This window comes from Leucoraja erinacea, chromosome 23, assembly GCF_028641065.1.
Source record: "Leucoraja erinacea ecotype New England chromosome 23, Leri_hhj_1, whole genome shotgun sequence".
In the NCBI taxonomy this organism is placed as follows: Eukaryota; Metazoa; Chordata; class Chondrichthyes; order Rajiformes; family Rajidae; genus Leucoraja; species Leucoraja erinaceus.
In genome coordinates, this window is record NC_073399.1 from 145,440 (window position 1) to 165,440 (window position 20,001).

The 20,001-nt window shown below is 43.3% G+C and overlaps 1 protein-coding gene across 3 annotated transcripts in view; it reads left to right on the top strand.

Annotated features, from left to right (window-relative positions):
• The first annotated feature begins 3 nt into the window (after positions 1-3).
• narf (nuclear prelamin A recognition factor) overlaps positions 4-20,001 on the top strand; it is a 31,808-nt gene continuing 11,810 nt past the window's right edge. Inside the window, exons 1-7 of one of the 3 annotated variants that reach the window (XM_055653614.1) lie at positions 4-123; positions 1,273-1,376; positions 1,488-1,571; positions 1,661-1,801; positions 10,901-11,033; positions 11,730-11,864; positions 18,701-18,819. In XM_055653614.1, the coding sequence (XP_055509589.1) occupies positions 1,350-1,376; positions 1,488-1,571; positions 1,661-1,801; positions 10,901-11,033; positions 11,730-11,864; positions 18,701-18,819 (639 nt within the window). In that variant the 5' untranslated portion in view covers positions 4-123; positions 1,273-1,349. Of the gene's footprint in view, positions 124-163; positions 354-412; positions 726-1,272; positions 1,377-1,487; positions 1,572-1,660; positions 1,802-10,900; positions 11,034-11,729; positions 11,865-18,700; positions 18,820-20,001 lie in introns of those variants that run through there. The other 2 variants (XM_055653616.1, XM_055653615.1) reach the window with 2 other exon arrangements.

The window sequence follows — 20,001 nt, forward strand, 5'->3', positions numbered from 1 at the left end:
AGACATTAACTTTTTTGTTTCGACTTCCTCCCTCGCAACCCTTCATGACCAGAGCGAAAATGAACAACGGAAGGGGGTGTTCAGAAGAGGTTCGACGCGCTGCCCCAGTTGGATCAAGTTACGGTGAGTAGCCTTCAAGGAGGAAGCTGACGGCGGATTGATGGGTTATTTTAGGCAGGAGTTTGTCCTGATATAACAGCCTGGATTTGCCACGGGCTGAACGTGAAATACAGTTGTACATCCCAAGCTGGGGGGTGTAGGAAGGAAGTGCAGATGCCTCTTTACACCGAATATAGACACAACATGCTGGAGTGACTCAGCGGGTCAGGCAGCGTTCTCGGAATAAAAAAGGAGTAGGTGGTGTTTCGGGTCGAGACCCCCCCAACACAAGCGGGAGTGTTTTATTGTTGAGGACGCACGAGGGTGGGGGTCAGTCTGTCGGCAGGGGGCTGTGGGACAGATGTACTCCACATCTGCACTGCTGGTGAATACGTGCGGCGTGTCAGGCTCACAATGTCGCGGAGAGGAGGAGGAGGAGTAGGAGACGGGCGGAGCTGTGTCGGTGTCACAACTCACAACGCCAGAATGCCGCTACAAACTACCAATGTGGGGGTTGGCTCTTTAATTCAGTCAATCCACTGGTAATAGCCCGCACAAGCTTAGTGCCCGCGACTCTGCACGACCCCGTTGAGCGATTGTAATCCCGAGCGCGACTTGTTTGGACTGTGAGTGTTTTGTTTCAGTTTTAGTTGGGAAATTGACCTTGATTGTCTTTGGTGGTTGAGGAAATCGGCGGAGCGGCTGCGGTTGGCAGGTGGGGTAAATGTGGGAGAGATATGTGAGGGTCGGGTTGTGTGTGAGTGAGAGGGAAGAGACAAGACTGAACAAGACTGGGAGAGACTGGGGGGGACTGCGTGAGAGTGAGAGGGAGGGGGGGAGGAGATGGGGGGGGGGGGGGGGGGGGGGGAGAGACTGTGATGGGGACAGGGTGAGGGAGGGGGGGGACTGTGGGAGGGGGGGGAGGGGGGGGACTGTGGGAGGGGGGGGGAGAGACTGAGAGGGGGCGAGACTGAGGGATGGGGAGTGGGAGACAGGGTGAGGGGGGGACTGGGGGGGGGGGGGGGGAGAGAGACTGAGATGGGGAGGGGGGGGGGGGGGGGGAGGAGACTGAGAGGGGGGGCGAGCTGTGTGCGTGAGAGAGAGGGAGAAACCCGGCGTTACCCCGACTGAACGCGGCTACCAAAGTTCACAGCAGCCTCTTTGTGTCGCCAGGTTGACACAGTTGTTCGTGCACGGACATCTGCGGGAGCGGCGCATTCTTGTGGAAAGACAAACGCCATTTACTCGACATGAAGTGTGACAAATGCACTAAGAAGGTGAGGACAACCCCCTTTGTCTTTGGTTAGTTTCTCCGTGTGTTTTCCCTACCTTGCAGCAGTGCTCGCCGTTCCACGCGTTTGCTGATAGCCGCTATCATTTTAATGCAGGAATGTAGCAAAAAACGGAAGAACGATGAGAACGCAAGTCTGATCATAGATACGAGAAGCCCTGGAGCCAGCGACAGGGACGAGGTAAGACACCTGAGAGAGATGAGAAATAACACAACGGCCAGTGAACGGTGCAGCGTCGCTGAAAGGTTCTTTCTATTTTATTTTAAAAGGAAAGTGAATTTCATAAGTTGGCCAACGCAAAAATATTCCTCAGTGACTGCCTAGCCTGTGAAAATTGTCTAACGTCCATGGAAAGTCAGCGGATCGCTGGACAATGCCAGGAGTTCTTGACTGCACTTGATCTCAATCAGGTAAAATGCACCCAGGACACAAAGTACAGGAGTATCTATTCTCAGCAGGTCGGCCAGCATCTCTGGAGAACGTGGATAGGTGATGTTTCAGGGGGAGACCCTTCTTCGGACTAACTCTGGGGGGGGGGGGGGGGGGGGGGGGGTTGAAAGGCAGATAGTTGGAACAAAGGTGAGAGATGAACAGAAGGTGTGAGACGGGTTTAAAAAGTTGGAGGTTGTGAAACCAGAGGCAGGAGATTGGGCAGCCTCACAGCACCAGAGACCTGGGTTCGATCCTGACTATAGGTGCTGTCTGTACTTGCAGCACTACAGGTTTGTGAGGGAAAGATAAATCAACCGTGTGGAGTAGACTCGATGGGTCGAATGGCCTAATTCTGTTCCTGTGATTTATCAACTTACAAACATAGTACTCTGTAAACAGCCTAATAAACAACCAAAAGAAGTTCAGTATCTTAAAAAAAAACAAGCAAAGAGTAATAGAGACAAACATAGTGCCCCAAGTCCACGGACTATGTGCTCTGTCTCTCGATCACCACCCACTCCCTTCAATTGGAATCCGTTTTCCCTTATCAATTTTGGCATGGGTTCAATCTAATTTATTTTTATTTATGTCATTGATAGGGGGGGATAAACTGCAGGTCCCAACCTTCCCCACAATTTAGATTCTGCGTTGTCATTGTCTTGCAATCAGCAACTTACACTTCCCAGATCAAATGGAGCTGAGATTGAGGGGGGAGGGGGGGGGAAGTATTCAACCTCTGGCATTCAACCTAGATTGGCAGGAACTGTGGAGGAAATGAACAGACTCTTGAATACTTCAGACACTTGTTTGCCTGTTTAATGAATACTCTTGTTTGTGGCCGCTCTCAGCTGTCTGCACTTTGTCATGGCCGAGTATTGTTAATGTGTACCCTGGCAGTTGGAAGCTCCAAAAAGTGAGTTCACAAGCAATAGTGTAACAGCGGTCAGATTCAGGTGTACAATGGAATATCACAAGAGTGCTTAATGTCGGAAAAGAACTGCAGATGCTGGTTTATAGAAAAGGACACAATGTGCGGGAGTAACTCAGTGGGTCAGGCAGCAATTCTGGAGAACATAGATGGGTTGGGACTCTTCTCAAGGGTGCTTTATACCCGAGAAGAGACAAACTGCTGGAGTAACACTGCTGGGCAGGTGACGTCTGAAGAGAACATGGATAGATAGATGACATTTCTTCAGACTTGGACCCTGACCCACAACATTACTGATATATGTTCTCTGAGATGTTGCTGACCCGCTGAATTACCCCAGACTTTCGTTAAACTGCCTCTGCAGTTCCTTGTTTCTACATTTCAGTGTTATACCTTTTGTTTAGTTTAAAGATCCAGTGGGGGGGAAAAGGGCCTTCGGTCCACAGAGGCCACACCGACCAACCCGTTCTATTCTACACACTAGGGACAATTTTACAGAAGCCAATTAACCTACAAACCTGCACTTTTTTGTGATGTGTGTGGAAACCAGAGCACCCACAGAAAACCCACGAAGTCACAGGTAGAACGTACAAGCTCCATACACACAGCGCCCGTGGTCAGGATCAAAATCTGAGTCTCGGGCGCTGTCAGGCAGCAGCTCTACTGCTTCACCACTGTGCCACCCTCTAATTCCTCTCTGCTCTAATGGTACATCTATGACTTGAAGATGTGGTGTTAGCTGTTGTTGCTATGTGTACGTTCCAACACAAGAACATCATGTCATACCGTCATTGGCACCATACATTGAGGCATACATATAATTACCTGTCTGCTAAATTGTGCTCCTCTGGTTCAGATTACAAAAAAGCCTGGTTTCACAAGCGAATTGCTTGCAGGTGTGGGATGCCTTCAAACATTAATGAGTGAAATCATCCAGCCGTGCCCATAAAAATGAGGAACTTGCTTAATCTTCTTTACTCGAGTAGGAAAATCAGTCAATGAAAGATGAATAGATGCAGGAGGCCATTCGGCCCTTCGAGCCAGCACCGCCATTCAATATGATCACGGCTGATTATTTAAATTCAGTACCCCATTCTTGCTTTTTCCCCATATCCCTTGATTCATTTAGCCCTAAGAGCTAAATCTAACCCTCTCTTCTGTGGCAGAGAATTCCACAGATTCACAAATCCCTGGGTGCAAACATTTTTCCTCATCTAAGTCCAAAATGACCTACCCTTTATTCTTAAATGTGAAGAAGGGTGTCATCTCAAAAAGTCATCCATTCCTTCTCTCTACAGATGCTGCCTGTCCCGCTGAGATACTCCAGCTTTTTGTGTCTACCCCTTATTCCTAAACTGTGACCCTTGGTTTTGGACTCCCCCAACATTGAGACCATTTTTTTCTGCATCTAGCCTGCCCAATCCTTTTAAGAATTGTACATGTTTCTATCAGATCCCTCTCACCCTTTTAAATTCCACTGAATGCAAGACCAGTCGACCCATTCTTTCATCATATGCCAGTTGAATGGAATGTCATCTGTGGATAGGATCCAAATGTAAAAAGTAAAAGCTTCAATCTTTGCTGGGAGATCAGTTCAACAGTCATTATATTAATTTAATATCATTTCAAATTAATTCTCTTAAAATCCACATGAGTATGTTTATTCAATTTAGGTGACTTGAATTAACTATTTCAAGATGAATGAAGTTTATGTATTAATGAAGAAACGAGTAACTGCAGATGCTAGTTTTCTACAAAAGAAGACACGAAGTGCTGGAGCAATTCAGCGGGTCAGGCAGCATCTCTGGAGAATGTGGATAGGTGATGTTTTGGATCGGGGCCCATCTTCAGATTGGTCAGTCATTCTGAAGAAGGGTCCAGACCTGAAACATCACGTATCCATATTCTCCAGTGATGCTGCCTGACGTGCTGAGTTACTTTAGCACTTTGTGACATTTAGGTATTGACAGTTGTGGGCCAGTATTGTAATAAGCTGATGTCATTGAGTGTCAGTGATGACTATAATTGTTTAAATGTTAAAGATTTCATTTCCTTGTTACCATGAAGCGGATGATAATTCTGTGTACATTTTTTAGGAGAGGTTGGACAAACTAAACTGTTGGAGGTTGCCAGGTTACCTGATCGAAGTATATACTGACATTTTGTGTATTATATTGTTGACTATGAGTACTATGTTTACATATATTACTTGTGTTGCAAGTAAGAATTTCATTGTTCTGTTTGGGACATATGACAATAAAACGCATTGGACTCTTGACTAGTTTAGACAGTCAGAACATTTTTCCCAAGGTGGGAATGTCAAAGACAAGAGGGCAAAGATTTAAGGTGAGAGAGGCAAAGTTTGGAGGTGTAAATGAGTACACTGAGAATGGTTGGTGACTGGAATAACCTGCCATTGGTGGTGGTGGAGGCGGGTATGATAGTGATATTTAAGATGCTTTTAGATAGGTACATGGGTGTGCAGGGTATGGATGGATATTGATCAGGTGGAGGAGGTTAGTTTAACATGACAGCACTGACATCGTGGGCTGAAGGGCCTGTTTTTGTGTTATCCTGTTCTGTTTTCTATGTACATGTAAGTGCTTTATATTGATTGTTCTCATCTTGGGTCTTGACGGTGCAGTACAGCATATACTGTTGTAAATTTGTGGCTAATTCATCTTCAGTGCAGAGAGTATTAATAAATTCACTCATAACTTGAACACAAAGTCAATGTCACACTTTGGTTTCAGTAAATATTCCAGTCTGCAGTATATTTGAAAAGTAGTGGGATATTTTTATCTTTTCAACCCCCCCCCCCCACTTGCCACCCTAAACAAAACATTTTTCAAATCAAATGAATGCTTTTTATTGGGATGCATCACCATATGATTTGAGAACGACTCCATCCAATACCACAAGAAGTCGCAGAGGGTTGTGGATGTAGCCCAAACCATCACACAAACCAACCTCCCTTCCATTGACTCCATCTACACCTCGCACTACCTGGGCAAGGCCACCAGCATAATCAAGGATGAGTCTCGCCTCGGTCACTCCCTTTTCTCCCCTCTCCCATCAGACAAGAGGTACAGAAATGTGAAAACGTATGCCTCCAGATTTAGGAACAGTTTCTTCCCAGATGTAACCAGGCAACTGAACCATGCTGTCACCAGCTAGAGAATGGTCCTGACCTACCATTGGAGACCCTCAGACTATCTTTAAGTGGACTTTACTGAGCTTTATCTTACACTAAATGTTATTCCCTTAATCCTGTATCTGAACACTGAACAGCTTGATTGTAATCATGTTCAGTCCTTTTGCTAACTGGATAATTCAAACAAAAAAGCTTTTCACTGTACCTCAGTACACGTGATAATAATAAACTAAGGACAAATAAATCTATAACCATCTTAGAGAATGGGTGAATAGGTAGGTGTGTGGGAAACCCAACTCATGCAAGTCCATGTATTACCATTACCTCATGTTGTTCAGTCCTAGAACCTAATCCTCAACAACCTTATGGGACTTTTTTTTACCTGATAATGCCTTTAAAGTAAGAGGGGTACATTTAAATGATGTACAGGGTAAGATTTTTTACATAGAGTGGCAAGTGCCTGGAACGTGCTGCCAGGAGTGGTGGTAGAGGCAGATATGATAGTGGCCTTTAAGAGGCTGTTAGATACGCACGTGGATAGACAGAGAATGGAGGGGTACAGAACTACAACAATTGTTCATCCCAGTTTGGCAAAATAATAAATCAGGGAAGGTAGTGCATCCGTGGATAACAAGGGAAATCAGGGATAGTATCAAAACAAAGGATGAAGCGTACAAATTAGCCAGAAAAAGCAGCCTACCAGAGGACTGGGAGAAACTCAGAGTCCAGCAGAGGAGGACAAAGGGCTTAAGAGAAAAAGATTAGTTCAAACAAATGTAGGTCCCTTGCAGTCAGAAGCGGGTGAATTGATCATGGGGAACAAGGACATGGCAGACCAATTGAATAACTACTTTGGTTCTGTCTTCACTAAGGAAGACATAAATAATCTGCCGGAAATAGCAGGGGACCGCGGGTCATGGATTAAAGGCCAATAAATCCCCAGGGCCAGATAGGCTGCATCCCAGAGTGCTTAGCCCCAGAAATAGTGGATGAATTAGTGATAATTTTTCAAAACTCCTTAGATTCTGGAGTAGTTCCTGAGGTTTGGAGGGTAGCTAATGTAACCCCACTTTTTAAAAAGGGAGGGAGAGAGAAAACGGGGAATTACAGACCAGTTAGTCTAACATCGGTAGTGGGGAAACTGCTAGTCAGTTATTAAAGATGGGATAGCAGCACATTTGGAAAGTGGTGAAATCATTGGACAAAGTCAGCATGGATTGATGAAAGGTAAATCATGTCTGACAAATCTTATAGAATTTTTCGAGGATGTAAGTAGTAGAGTGGATAAGGGAGAACCAGTGGATGTGTTATATCTGGACTTTCAGAAGGCTTTCGACAAGGTCCCACATAAGAGATTAGTATACAAACTTAAAGCACACGGTATTGGGGGTTCAGTATTGATGTGGATAGAGAACTGGCTGGCAAACAGGAAGCAAAGAGTAGGAGTAAAAGGGTCCTTTTCAGAATGGCAGGCAGTGACTAGTGGGGTATCGCAAGGCTCAGTGCTGGGACCCCAGCTATTTGCAATATATATTAATGATTTGGACGAGGGAATTGAATGCAACAGCTCCAAGTTTGCAGATGACACAAAGCGGGGGGGCAGTGTTAGCTGTGTGGAGGATACTAGGAGGCTGCAAGATGACTTGGATAGGCTGGGTGAGTGGGCAAATGCATGGCAAATGCAGTATAATGTGGATAAATGTGAGGTTATCCACTTTGGTGGCAAAAACAGGAAAGTAGACTTATTTAAATGGTGGCCGATTAGGAAAAGGGGAGATGCAACGATACCTGGGTATCATGGTACACCAGTCATTGAAAGTAGGCATGCAAGGTGCAGCAGGCAGTGAAGAAAGTGAATGGTATGTTAGCATTCATAGCAAAAGGATTAGAGTATAGGAGCAGGGAGGTTCTACTGTAGTTGCACAGGGTCTTGGTGAGTCCACGCCTGGTGTATTGCGTAGTTTTGGTCTCCAAATCTGAGGAAAGACATTCTTGCCGTAGAGGGAGCACAGAGAAGGTTCACCAGACTGATTCCTGGGATGTTGCTAGAATTTAGAAGATTGAGGGGGGGGATCTTATAGAAACTTACAAAATTCTTGAGGGGTTGGACAGGCTAGATGCAGGAAGATTGTTCCCGATGTTGGGGAAGTCCAGGCCAAGGGGTCACAGTTTAAGGATTAAGGGGAAATCCTTTAGGACTGAGATGAGAAAAACATTTTTCACACAGAGTGGTGAATATCTGGAATTCTCTGCCACAGAAGGTAGTTGAGGCCAGTTCAATGGCTATATTTACGAGGGAGTTAGATGTGGCCCTTATGGCTAAAGGGATCAGGGGGTATGGAGAGAAGGTAGGTACAGGATACTGAGTTAGATGATCAGCAAAGATCATATTGAATGGTGGTGCAGGCTCGAAGGGCCGAATGGCCTACTCCTGCACCTATTTTCTATGTTTCTATGGGCAGGTTAGTTGAACTTAGTGTCATGTTCGGTATGGATATTGTGGGCTGAAGGGCGTGTTCATGTGCTGTACTTTTCAATGTTCTATGTGTGAATAGCCATTAGATTACTCATCATAGTCACAATACCCATGTTCTAAGAATTGAAAATCAAACCCAGTCAATGGAATTTGATGTTTTGTGGCAGTCCTTCAACTTCATTTGTTTGTCCTTGTTTTGGATTTTATTTTAATTGCATCTAATTAAATTTGACACCAAAATATAATGTAAAAGTACAAATTCAAGAGGAATTTATCATTGAAATTTATTTATCGTCCGGCTCTAAGGATTTACTAATAAAAACACAGCAGCTGGCACATCAATTTATTAAATCTAGTAATTAGATTTTTGAAATGGGAAGGAAGAAATTTTAATTTAAAAAGAGTGTCTCTGAATGCAGGTTCATTTTCATCTAAAGTGAATGGTGTTCTTAGTAGTTGTGGGGAAAGCTTGCATAGTGCACTAACCAGGGTAGTATTGCTCAAGGGTTTACATCAAATTGTCATTTGGTGTTCTCTTGTAGAACTTGCACATTCAGAATACTTGGGTTTAATATTTGTAGATTTGAATAATGTTTTATCATGTTGCTGCCTCAGTGATGTAACATCTTTGTATGTTGCAAACTCTCACAACCTGCAATAAATACAGCAACATATCAAATTATTTACATTGCTTTTTTCCCCCACCATCTCTCCTGAAGAGAATTATGTCTGGATACCAACTATTTAAAGTCACCCTCAGTCTGAAGAAGGGCCTCGACCCGAAACGTCAGAGTCGGAAGAAGGGTCCCATCCCGGAACGTGGCCCATCCTTTCTCTCCAGAGATGCTGCATGACCCGCTGAGTTATTCCAGCACTTTGTGTATTTTCTAAACCGACATCTGCAGTTTCTTATGTCTTTATTCTGAATCGGAATACCCACAGATATTCTCCTCCCAATACAGATTATTCGCCATATTCCCAGATTTAATTCAAAGGGAGCCTTCAAACCAGCCTTTTCTATTTTAGTAATATAAATTGACTTAATTGTTTGCCATGTCTCTAATGTTGAACAACTAATATGGGCAGATTTAGTTTAGCATAGAGATAGTGCGGAAAGAGGCTTTTTGCCCCAGCGATTCCGTGCCGACCTGCAATCCCTGCAAACTAACACTATCCTACACACTAGGGACTGTTTACTATTTTAACCAAGTCAATTAACCTACAAACCTGTAGATCTTTGGAGTATGGGAGGAAACCGGAGCGGCCGGTGGAAATCCACGCATGTCATGGGGAGAACGTACGACCTCTCTACAGACAGCACCCGTAGTCAGGATCGAACCTGGGTCTCTGGTGCTGTAAGACAGCAACTCTACTGCCGCCCCATAATCTATGCCTCTTGCCCTCTTTTTCTACCTATATTAGATAACTCACTGACTTAACTACAACACTTTGTGTCCTTTTTAGCAAAACAGCATCTGAAGTTCCTGTGTCTACATATTAGATCATATCTTACTCAAATCTGTATTATATTTGGGTTTCACAAACCTATCCATTTTCACAGCTTTCTGGAAAATGTTTGCATCTCCACCATATTTAAGAGAGAATTATACCGAAACTAGAATAGGTAGGGCATACAAGGTCCTAATTACCTTATTTCACGGCCTTTTGTTGTCTTTTCATCTCTAGCCTTTGTCCACTCATCTGTCGATCCTGATTTCCTTCGCCTGTATTCACCTATCACTTGTCAGGCTTTGACCTGCTCCCATCTCATTACCACCTTTCCCAGTCTAACTGCAAATAGCATAAAGAAGAGTCCCAACCCGATATGTCACCTATCCATGTCTTCCAACTTGACAAAATGGATGAGTATATGTGGGCAAACAGCCTATCGTGGATGTGGAATGTCGAAGGACTTATTTCTATGTTGTACAGCTCTTTGACACATCGCTCCACAAAACATCATCCCTGCTTCTGCAACTCACGGGATTGGTCAATATCCAGTGTGTCAAACGCCAACACGCACAAGTGGTGCGACTGTGAGAATCCACCATTGCAACTTCTTAAGTAAGAAGTCACAATTTATTGCTTGTTATTGGGTTAACATATGATGAGCACTGGGCCTGTACTCGCTGGAGTTTAGAAGGATGAGGGGTGCCTCATTGAAACTTACTGAATAGGGAGAGGCCTAGATAGAGTGGATGTGGAGAGGATGTTTCCACAAGTGGGAGAGTCTGACCAGATGTCACGTGTTAAAAGGACGTACCTTGAGAAAGGAGATGAAGAGGAATTTCTTTAGTCAGAGGGTGGCGAATCTGTGGAATTCATTGCCAAGTCAATGGATATTTTTATGGTGGTGATTGGCAGATTCTTGATTAGTACGGGTGTCGGAGGTGAAAGGAAGAAGGCAGGAGAATGGGGTTGAGAGGGAAAGATAGATCAGCCATGCGGAGTAGACTCGATGGGCCGAATGGCCTAATTCTGTTCCCAGAGCTTATGAACTTATCCCTTGTGTTTTGCAGAGATGTGATGAGTCCAAGCACAAAGTGCTGGTTGTTTCAATTTCGCCTCAGTCAGTGACTTATTTTGCTGCTAAGCACTCTATAAGTGTTTCTGATGTAATCCAAAGACTCTCTGGATTCTTGAAAAGCCTTGGTAAGTAACAGTATTGCTTTTAATATTTAGATTCTAATCGTGTCATGACATTCATTTTAACTTGCAACATGAAAATATAAACAAAAACAAATACATTTGAAATGGAAAATTTGTTTCAAATTATGTTTTTAAGTAACTAGACTGAGTGGGACCCGTTGGGTCCCAGTCACACAGGAGGCCTGGTCCCCCAACGCAACCCCAATGCATGATTACAATTGAGCCACCCCAGTGTGCAGGTACAGAGGAAGGGGAATAACATTTAGTGCAAGATAAAGTTCGATAAAAGATAGTATGAAGGTCTCTATTGAGGTAGATAGTAGATTAGGAACGCTCTCTAGTTGGTGATAGGATGGTTCAGTTGCCTGATAACAACTGGGGAAAAAACTGTCTCTGAATCTGGAGGTGTGTGTTTTCACACTTCTGTCCCTGATGGAAGGTGGGAGAAGGAGGACTGGGTAGAGACTCATCCTTGATTTATGCTGATGGCCTTGATGGGGCAGTGTGGTGTGAATGGAGTCAATGGAAAGGAGATTGGTCTGTGTGATGGCCTGGGCAGGGTCCACAATTCTCTGCAATTTCTTGTGGTCTTGGATGAAGCTGTTCCCGAACCATGCTGTGATAAATGCTTTCTACATCCCTTCTGCAGAAGGGCAAGTTGACTGTCTGCTGATAACTGATGCACTTTGTCTTATTCAGGGGCCCACTATGTCTTCAACATGATGTTGGCAGCTGATTTCAGCCTTCTTGAGAGTCAAAGAGAGTTCGTCCAACGCTTTTACCAGAGAAGCCAAAACCAACGTGCTTTACCAATGTTTGCCTCTGCTTGCCCTGGTAATTCACCTCTTTAATATATCATATTAAATTTTACATGTTTGTAAGGCCACTGGCAAATAAGGTAGACCTGTTGCCCCTCCGTGCCAGAGATCCGGGGTCAAACCTTGCCTCGTGTGCTGTCTGTGTGGAGTTTGCTCGTTCTCCCCGCGACCACGTGGGTTTCCTCCAGCTACTCCAGCTTTTTTTTCACATCTCAAAGACGTGCGCATTTGTAGATTAATTGGCTTTTGTAAGTTTCCCCTAGTGTGTAGGGAGTGGATGCAAGAGTGGTGTAACATAGAACTAGTGTGAACTAGTGATCGATGGTTGGCATGGGATTGGTAGGCTGATACATCATGATGCAGATCTATAAAACTGGTTAGGCTGTATTTGGAGTACTGCATATCTTGCAAATTTGGCTGAAACATTAGTATTGAAAACTGAGGTTCATTTTATAATGTTTTAAAATCTTTTAAATTATCAGTACCCTGTACAAGTAATTGATTGTAGGATATAGAACAGGCCCTTCAGCCACAATGTTTATGCTAACCATGATGCCAAATTAAACCAATCTCATCTGCCTTCAAGGTCTATATCTCCATTCCCTAACTGTTCATGTTCTCGTCTAGATACATCTTAAACATTGCTATTATTTCTAATTCTATCACTTCTGCTGGCAGTACCACTCATCAATTTATATACTACTTAGAGCTTTCCTCTCAGCCTCTGACGCTGCAGAAAAAACACTTCAAGTTTGTCCATCCTCTTCTTAAAACTAACGCTCTCTAATCCAGGCAGCGTCCTGATAAGTCTCTTCTGCTCCAAATCCTTCCTGTAATGCTGAGACCAGACTTCAAATGTAGTAGATGAACCAACGTTTTATTAACTGCATCATGAATTTCCTATTTTTATAGTCCCCAATCTATGAAAGTGCTGACTGTAAACTTCATTGATAAAAATGAAGGCAAGCATGCCGTACATCTCCTTAACCACCCTATCTACTTGAGTTACCCCATGCAGGGAGCTACGGGCCTGCACATTAACATTCCAAAGGCATCTGCCATTTATGCTATACGTGTATTTTCCTCTTGCATTTTATCTCCCAAAGAGTAACACCTTGCACTTGTCTGGATTAAACTCCATCTGCCATTTCTCTGCTCATGTTTCTATTGGTGAAAATATTCACTGAGACCCGAGTAACTTTATTGTTAACGGAGCTCTGGGAGAAGAGTCAAGACCCCATGGTCTGTGCACACCTTCTTCCCAAGTGATCTTTACAGCTGGTTTATATATATTTTATCAACAAACAATGGCAGGCGTTTGCATTATCTGGGTGAGGGGCCAGTCAACCCCTCAGCAACTTCTTAGCAACTTAATCATGTTTTTTCAGTTATTGTAGCTGAACCATATCTATATATTGCAGCATCTGGCCTTGTGACTTAGTTCTCCATTCTCCACTTGGCATTTAGCCAACCAGTCAATGTTCAGTAAACATGTTATAATGTCCACATAGTCAAGTATCCTGACATCCCCTCTGCTTCCAAAATTTACCCCAACATTTACCAGTGGTTGTCAATAATTGATCTCTAGTTGCACTGAAAGGTTGGCAGGGGTGCCCCATGTGCATCAGCACTACCAAGGGGAAGCTCAACATTGCCATTTTGGTTGATGCTATCTGTGCAGCTCATTAGGAATCCTATTTTTATATACATCGTCCCTCCCCCCACTCTGCAAGTTCATTAATATATCATTCCCAATGCTTAGACTTGATAACTGATGTCACATACATAATTCTGAGTCTGAAGGGTCCTGACCCGGAACGTCACCCGTCCTTTTTCTGCAGGGATGTTACCTGATCCGCTGAGTTACTCCAGCACGTTGTGTCTATCTTTAGCAGAATATCAACTTCCAGCAGAGAGAGAGACATCCAGCACTGTTTGCCAGTCTGTCTGCCAGTTCTATGAGGCAGCAATCCAGAACTGTTCATTGCCCTGCCACCTTTTCACAGCATTCTTATTTATTGTGATTTATTTAACCTTCCCTTTAAATGTAGTCATTGCTATTCTGATAAACAATAGGATGCTCGTAACAATTCTCCAATAAAGACATTTAACCAAGTTCCTTTTGTTCCTTATGTAATAATTAAATTGGCGTAATTCTCCAGACCCTGACAATGATCTTTCCTTTCCACCCCCCGCCCATTTGTAGACTTAATGTATCCTAATATATATAATAATCTTTCTCACTTCCAGTTGAAGTAATCACAATGTCCAATATCACCACAATTATTCTATTTCCATAAGACCATATATCAGAGCAGGATTAGACCATTTGGCCCATTGTCAACCATGGCTGATCTACCTTTTTCCTTTCAACCCCACTCTTCTGACTTATTTCCGTAACCTTTGATGCCCATGCTAAACATTGAGACGGTTATGCAAGTTATCGACATATTGCGATGAGTAAACCTGTGACGTTGTCCAACATTTTTTTTTTAATCTAAGACATTTGAATATGAAAGGTTTAGAGGGATAATAGGATATGAATGGATATGAAAGGTTCAGAGGTATTTGATGCAAATGGGACCAGCTTCGGTAGTCATCTGGGTCTCCATTGATGTGTTTGGCTGAAAGGCCTGTTCCATGGTGTATGGTTCTATTACATGTTCTCTGATTACTGCAAGTCAAAATAGAGAAACAAAACTTCATGTGTTGGCTTTAGTCTCCGTTGTCCCGGTTTTATCCCCAGCTTAATTAGATTTGCCTACCTTTTTAAATGAAGAATCCAGTCATAAAATATATATTTTTATATACGTATCAAGTAGCCTATTCTGTTTTGTTTAAAGTTGATACAACAGAAACCATACAACATACTCACAACTCTCCTCTCCTCTCCCAGCCCTTTGTCTCCTTTTCATCTCTGTCCACCGATTTGCCAATCAATCCTTCCCCCCCCCCCCCCCCCCCCCCCCCCCCCACTATATCACTTGCTTGGCTTTGCACCACCCCCCCTCTCTCTCTGCCAGCTTCCAGCCCCCCCCCCCCCCCCCCCCCCCCCCCCTACAATCAGTCTAAAGAAGTCTCAACCCAAAACCCCAAATCATCACATATCCACGTTCTCTTGAGATGCTGCCTGACCTGCTGAGTTACTCCAATAGTTTTTTTTCGTTTTTTTTTTTTTTTTTCCCCCCCTCAAGATTCCAACATCTGCAGTTCCTTATGTCTCATCACTTATTCCACTTCCTTGTGTAACTGGACTACCAGAAGTTGACACAGTTACATAGCTTGTTGTTTGGTGATAAACGTTCATAGTGATTCTGGTGAACAGCCCCAGTATTTTTCAATTGCAGGACTCGTGGGAAGCCTTATGGTTTCCTGTTGTTAAATGATGGCAAATGTCAGAAAAGGGAACGAAAAAAAAGACAAGTTAAAAGCAAAATGCCAGTAAGAAAATTGGTAGAATACGACTACACAGGAAATACTCTTGATCATTAGATCCGCTAGTGTTATTTCATTTGCAATTTAAACACTCGCTCACTTTAACATTGATGTTTTATGTGGGACCAAATACTTGTAAATTATTTTTTGTCCTTAATTCCCTTCTAGTGGAGTGGACCGTATGCATGCTTGTGGGAAAAGATTATCTCATTGGCATTTTGGAAGAAATCTACATTGATAAGACATAGCAGAATTAGGCCATTCAGTCCATCGGTCTACTCTGCTATTCTATCATGGCTGATCCTTTATTCCCTCTCAAGCCCATTCTCCTACCTTCACCCCATAACCTTAACCCCCTTACTAATCAAACTATCAATCTCTGCCCAATGACGTGGCCTCCACAGCTGTCTGTGACAATGAATTCCACACATTCACCACTCTTTGTTAGAGAAGTTCATCCTCGTCGACATTCTGAAGGTATGTCCTTTTATTCTGAGGCCGTGCCCTCTGGTTCTACACTCTTCCCAATATGGGAAACCTACTTTCCTCACCCATTCTTTCTTGGCATTACATTATCTGGTAGATTTCAACGAGATCCCCTCTCTTGGATGATAGTTGTAATTTTAATTTGATTCTTCTTACAACTTTCTCTGACCAAAAAAACATGTGAGGAAGTACACAGTATATTACTGAGCATCCCCATATATCTGTGTCTTAATGTGAGTTGCCCTGTGGAACTTGTCATGGACATTAACGGAATACCTCCTCCATGATGGGTAGCACTTAGAACCATTTAACAAAATATCACACCAGCGATCATCTAGAAGGCAATGTACAGTTATAGTCAAGTCTGTGTTGAAATGCTCCCTTTCACAGGCCTGGCACAAACTTCATCCGAGTTATTCTCGGTCAAAGTTATGTTTTAATTGCATTTAATAAATATTTTACCATTTGAATATGTTACAAATTTCAAATCTGCCTTGTATATTCGCTGGTGTCTAAAATTGTTTACTTAAATTAGAGTCATAGACACGGAAACAGGCCCTTCAGCCTAACTTGCCCACGCCGATCAAGATGCCCCATCTGCACTCGTTGCACCTGTCTGTGTTTGGCCCATATCCCTGTAAACCTATCCTGTCCATGTACCTGTCCAACTGTCCCAGACATGTTGTTGTAGTACCTGCCCCCTCTGGCTGCTCGTTCCATATACCGACCAACCTCTGTTCACCAAGCGTTTATGTTCAGAATTTTATTGGTGCCAGAATACATGAAACGGCGATGCAACCCAGAGAATTAACAGCAGTGGAGATTCCACAGTGTCTGTCTGTGGTCTAAACTCTATTATCTACTTCCTTGTGCTTGGGTAAATTCAAAATACTTGATTAGAGTCTTTTTTTATGTTCCTTTGTGGGATGTAAGCCTTGTTGACAAGGTTAGCCTTCCCTTGCACAACTGTTAGGTAACTGAACTGTTGATTTATGTTACAGAAGGAAGTAAATGTGCAAAGTCATAGATATAAATAAATCACAGCCATTTTTAGTTCCTCTTTGTAACATCGGAATCTACACAAATGATCAATTGTTCTCAATTTTTCCTCGCTAATCATAAAACCATAAGACATAGAAGCAGAATTAGGCCATTCAGCCCATCGGTATTCGATCATGGCTAATCTGGTTTTCCCACTCAACCCCATTCTCCTGCCCTCTATCCTTAACCTTCGATGCCCTCACTAATCAAGAAACTGTCAATTTCCGCCTTAAAAACACCCAATGTCTTGGCCTCAACAGCGATCTGTGACTGAATTCCACAGATTCAGCAAACTGACTAAAGACATTCTTCTTCATCACCGTTTTGCAGGAATGTCCTTTTATTCTGAGCCCTCTATAGCCATCAGATACATAGTTCTACAAGTTGGTGTTGGTAACACTTGTTTTTCAAGGACTGTTTTTGAGCGGTGGGTAAACCATTTGCTGTTGCATAGCCTCTTGTTGATCATGTGTCAAGTTTGGAAGTTTAGAGAAACGGGCCCTTTGATCCACCGAGTCAGCTCTGACCATCCATCTCGTGTTCTAGGCAGATTAGTTCTATGGTATCCCACGTTCTCACCAGTACACTAGTTATATCCTCTACACTAGCGGCCAATTAACCTACAAAACTGCATGTCTTTGGAATGTGAGACGAAACCGGCGCTCCTGGAGAAAACCCACGGGGTCACAAAGGGAACGTGCATACTCGTACATAATAGGAACCTGAGAGGTAACCTAGAGTGATGTGTGGATGGAGCTTGAGCTGCCAGAGGAGGTATTTGAGGCAGGTATGGTAACAACATTTATAAGAAACTTAGGCAGTTTCATGGATATGAAAGGTTTAGAGGAAAATGGACCAAATGCGGGTAAATGGGACTAGCTTAGATGGGCACCTTGGGCTGTATTGAAGTTGGGCTGAAGGGCCTGTTTGCAGGCTGTATAACTCTGACTGCAACTGACAGGGTTATATTGAATTCCATTCTCTTCATTTTCTTTGAATATTTAAATATCACCCATTCATGGAAGTCCTTGGTTTTAATCTCATCCATAATAATTATCAAGGAGACATAACACACACTAAAACACAGGAGGAGCGAGGCTTCCAAATGTTTGATTTATTTATTGTCACGAGTACAGAGATACAGTAAAATTCTCGTTTCTGTAATCTATTCAGTCAAATCGTAGCAAACGATCCAATTCTGGAACAGCATGCAGAAAGTCGCCACGTTCTGGTGCTATACTACATCACATTTATTTACTATCTTGTCGGTCCATTTTAAATACTTCACTCATCTCAATATCTAAAAGTGAGGATGTGGTAACAAGTTGCTTGTGTTCACATCAGTCTACAAAATAAGTTTTATTTTTGGAAAACCATTCAGCACTCATTCACACCCCAGTTCTATGTTATCTATGTAGCAACTTGCAGTGATTGATTAATCTACAAACATTATTGTATATTTATAAGTTGTGATATTGCATTAATGGGGCTGTAACTTTGCAGCAAGTAAGAATTTCATTGCTCCGTTCCTGGACTCTTGGCAGCACGGTAGTGCAGTGGAAGAGTTGCTGCCTTACAGCGCCAGAGACCCGGGTTCGATCCTGACTATGGGTGCTGTCTATACAGAGTTTGCATGTACTACCGTAACCACGTGGATTTTCGGTAGTGTGCTCCGGTTTTCTCCCACACTACAAAGACATCCAGGTTTTCAGGCTAATTTAGCTGAGAAAATTTGTAAATGGTCCGTAGTGTGTGTATGATCGCTGGTCAGTGCAGACATGGTGGGCCAAAGGTCCTGTTTCCGCGCTGTATCTCTGAACTAAACTAAACTCTTGGTTCTTGAAGTTAGTGCAACATTTGATGATGCAATTCAATGATGATCTGTTGCAGGCTGGATCCGTTACGCTGAGAAAGCCCTCGGTAGCCTCGTGCTTCCACACATCTGTACTGCCAAATCCCCACATCAAGTGATGGGATCTCTGATAAAGGACTATTTTGCCAAAAAGCAGGTAAATGGATGATAATGGCACAGTTTTATAATGTTGACCTCTCTGACAAATCATGTTCATTAGTGATAGGTGCAAAATGAGGCCATTCGGCCCATTAAGTCTACTGTGCCATTCAATCATGGCTGATTTATCTTTCCCTCTTAACTCCATTTTCCTGCCTTCTCCCCATAACCCATGAGACCCAAACTAATCTTTACCTTAACAATATCCATTAACTATATGCAATTTCACAGTAAGAGTTTCTACTGCCAGCTAGAAGGGCATTGAATGTTCCCCTGCAGCCTTAACCAATGTCAAAGTGCTGGAGGAACTCAGCCAGTTTGTAGGACATGGGACAGTACAGTAATAATGATAGACACAAAGTGTTGGGGTAACTCAGTGGATCAGACATCATCTCTGGAGAAAATGGATAGGTGAAGGTTCAGGCCATGACCTTTCTTCAGACAGATTGTGGAGAGGGTGGTGGAACTGGTGCAAGAAAAGGCCTGGACAAATCTGGGCCAGCAACAGATGGCATCGAGCAGGGTGGTTCCGATAGGCTAATTGCTGGTTAGGTAATGGTGTAATCCTAAGAGAGATTGAGTACTGCACAGAAAGATCATAAAAACATAAGACATGCTATTCAACCCATCATGTGTAGGCAGGAAATGTAGATGCTGGTTTAAATCAAAGATATACACAAAATGTTGGAGTAACCCAGCGGGACAGAGAGAAAGAATGGGTGATGTTTCGGGTCGAGACCCTTCTTGATCATCCACTCTGACATTCACTCATGGCTGATCTAACTTTCATCTCAACCCCATTCTCTTGCCTTCTCCCTGTAGACACCCTTACTAATCTAGAATCTTGTCATTTTCCATTTTGAAAATACCCAACGTCTTGGGCTCCAAATCCGTCTGTCACAATGAAATCCACACATTCACCATCCTCTGGCAAAATAAAGTCCTCCTCATCTGTTTTGAAGGTACATATTTTTATCCTGAGGCCTTCTGGTTTTAGACTCTCCCATTACTGGATACATCCTTTCCATATCCAGTCTACCTCGGCCCTTCAGCCCACAATGTATGTACTGAACATGATGCCAAGTTAAACAAATCTCCTCTGCCTGCACACGATCCATATCCTTCCATTCCCTGCAGTTCCATGTGCCTGTCTAAAAGCCTCCACCACCTCCCCTGGCAG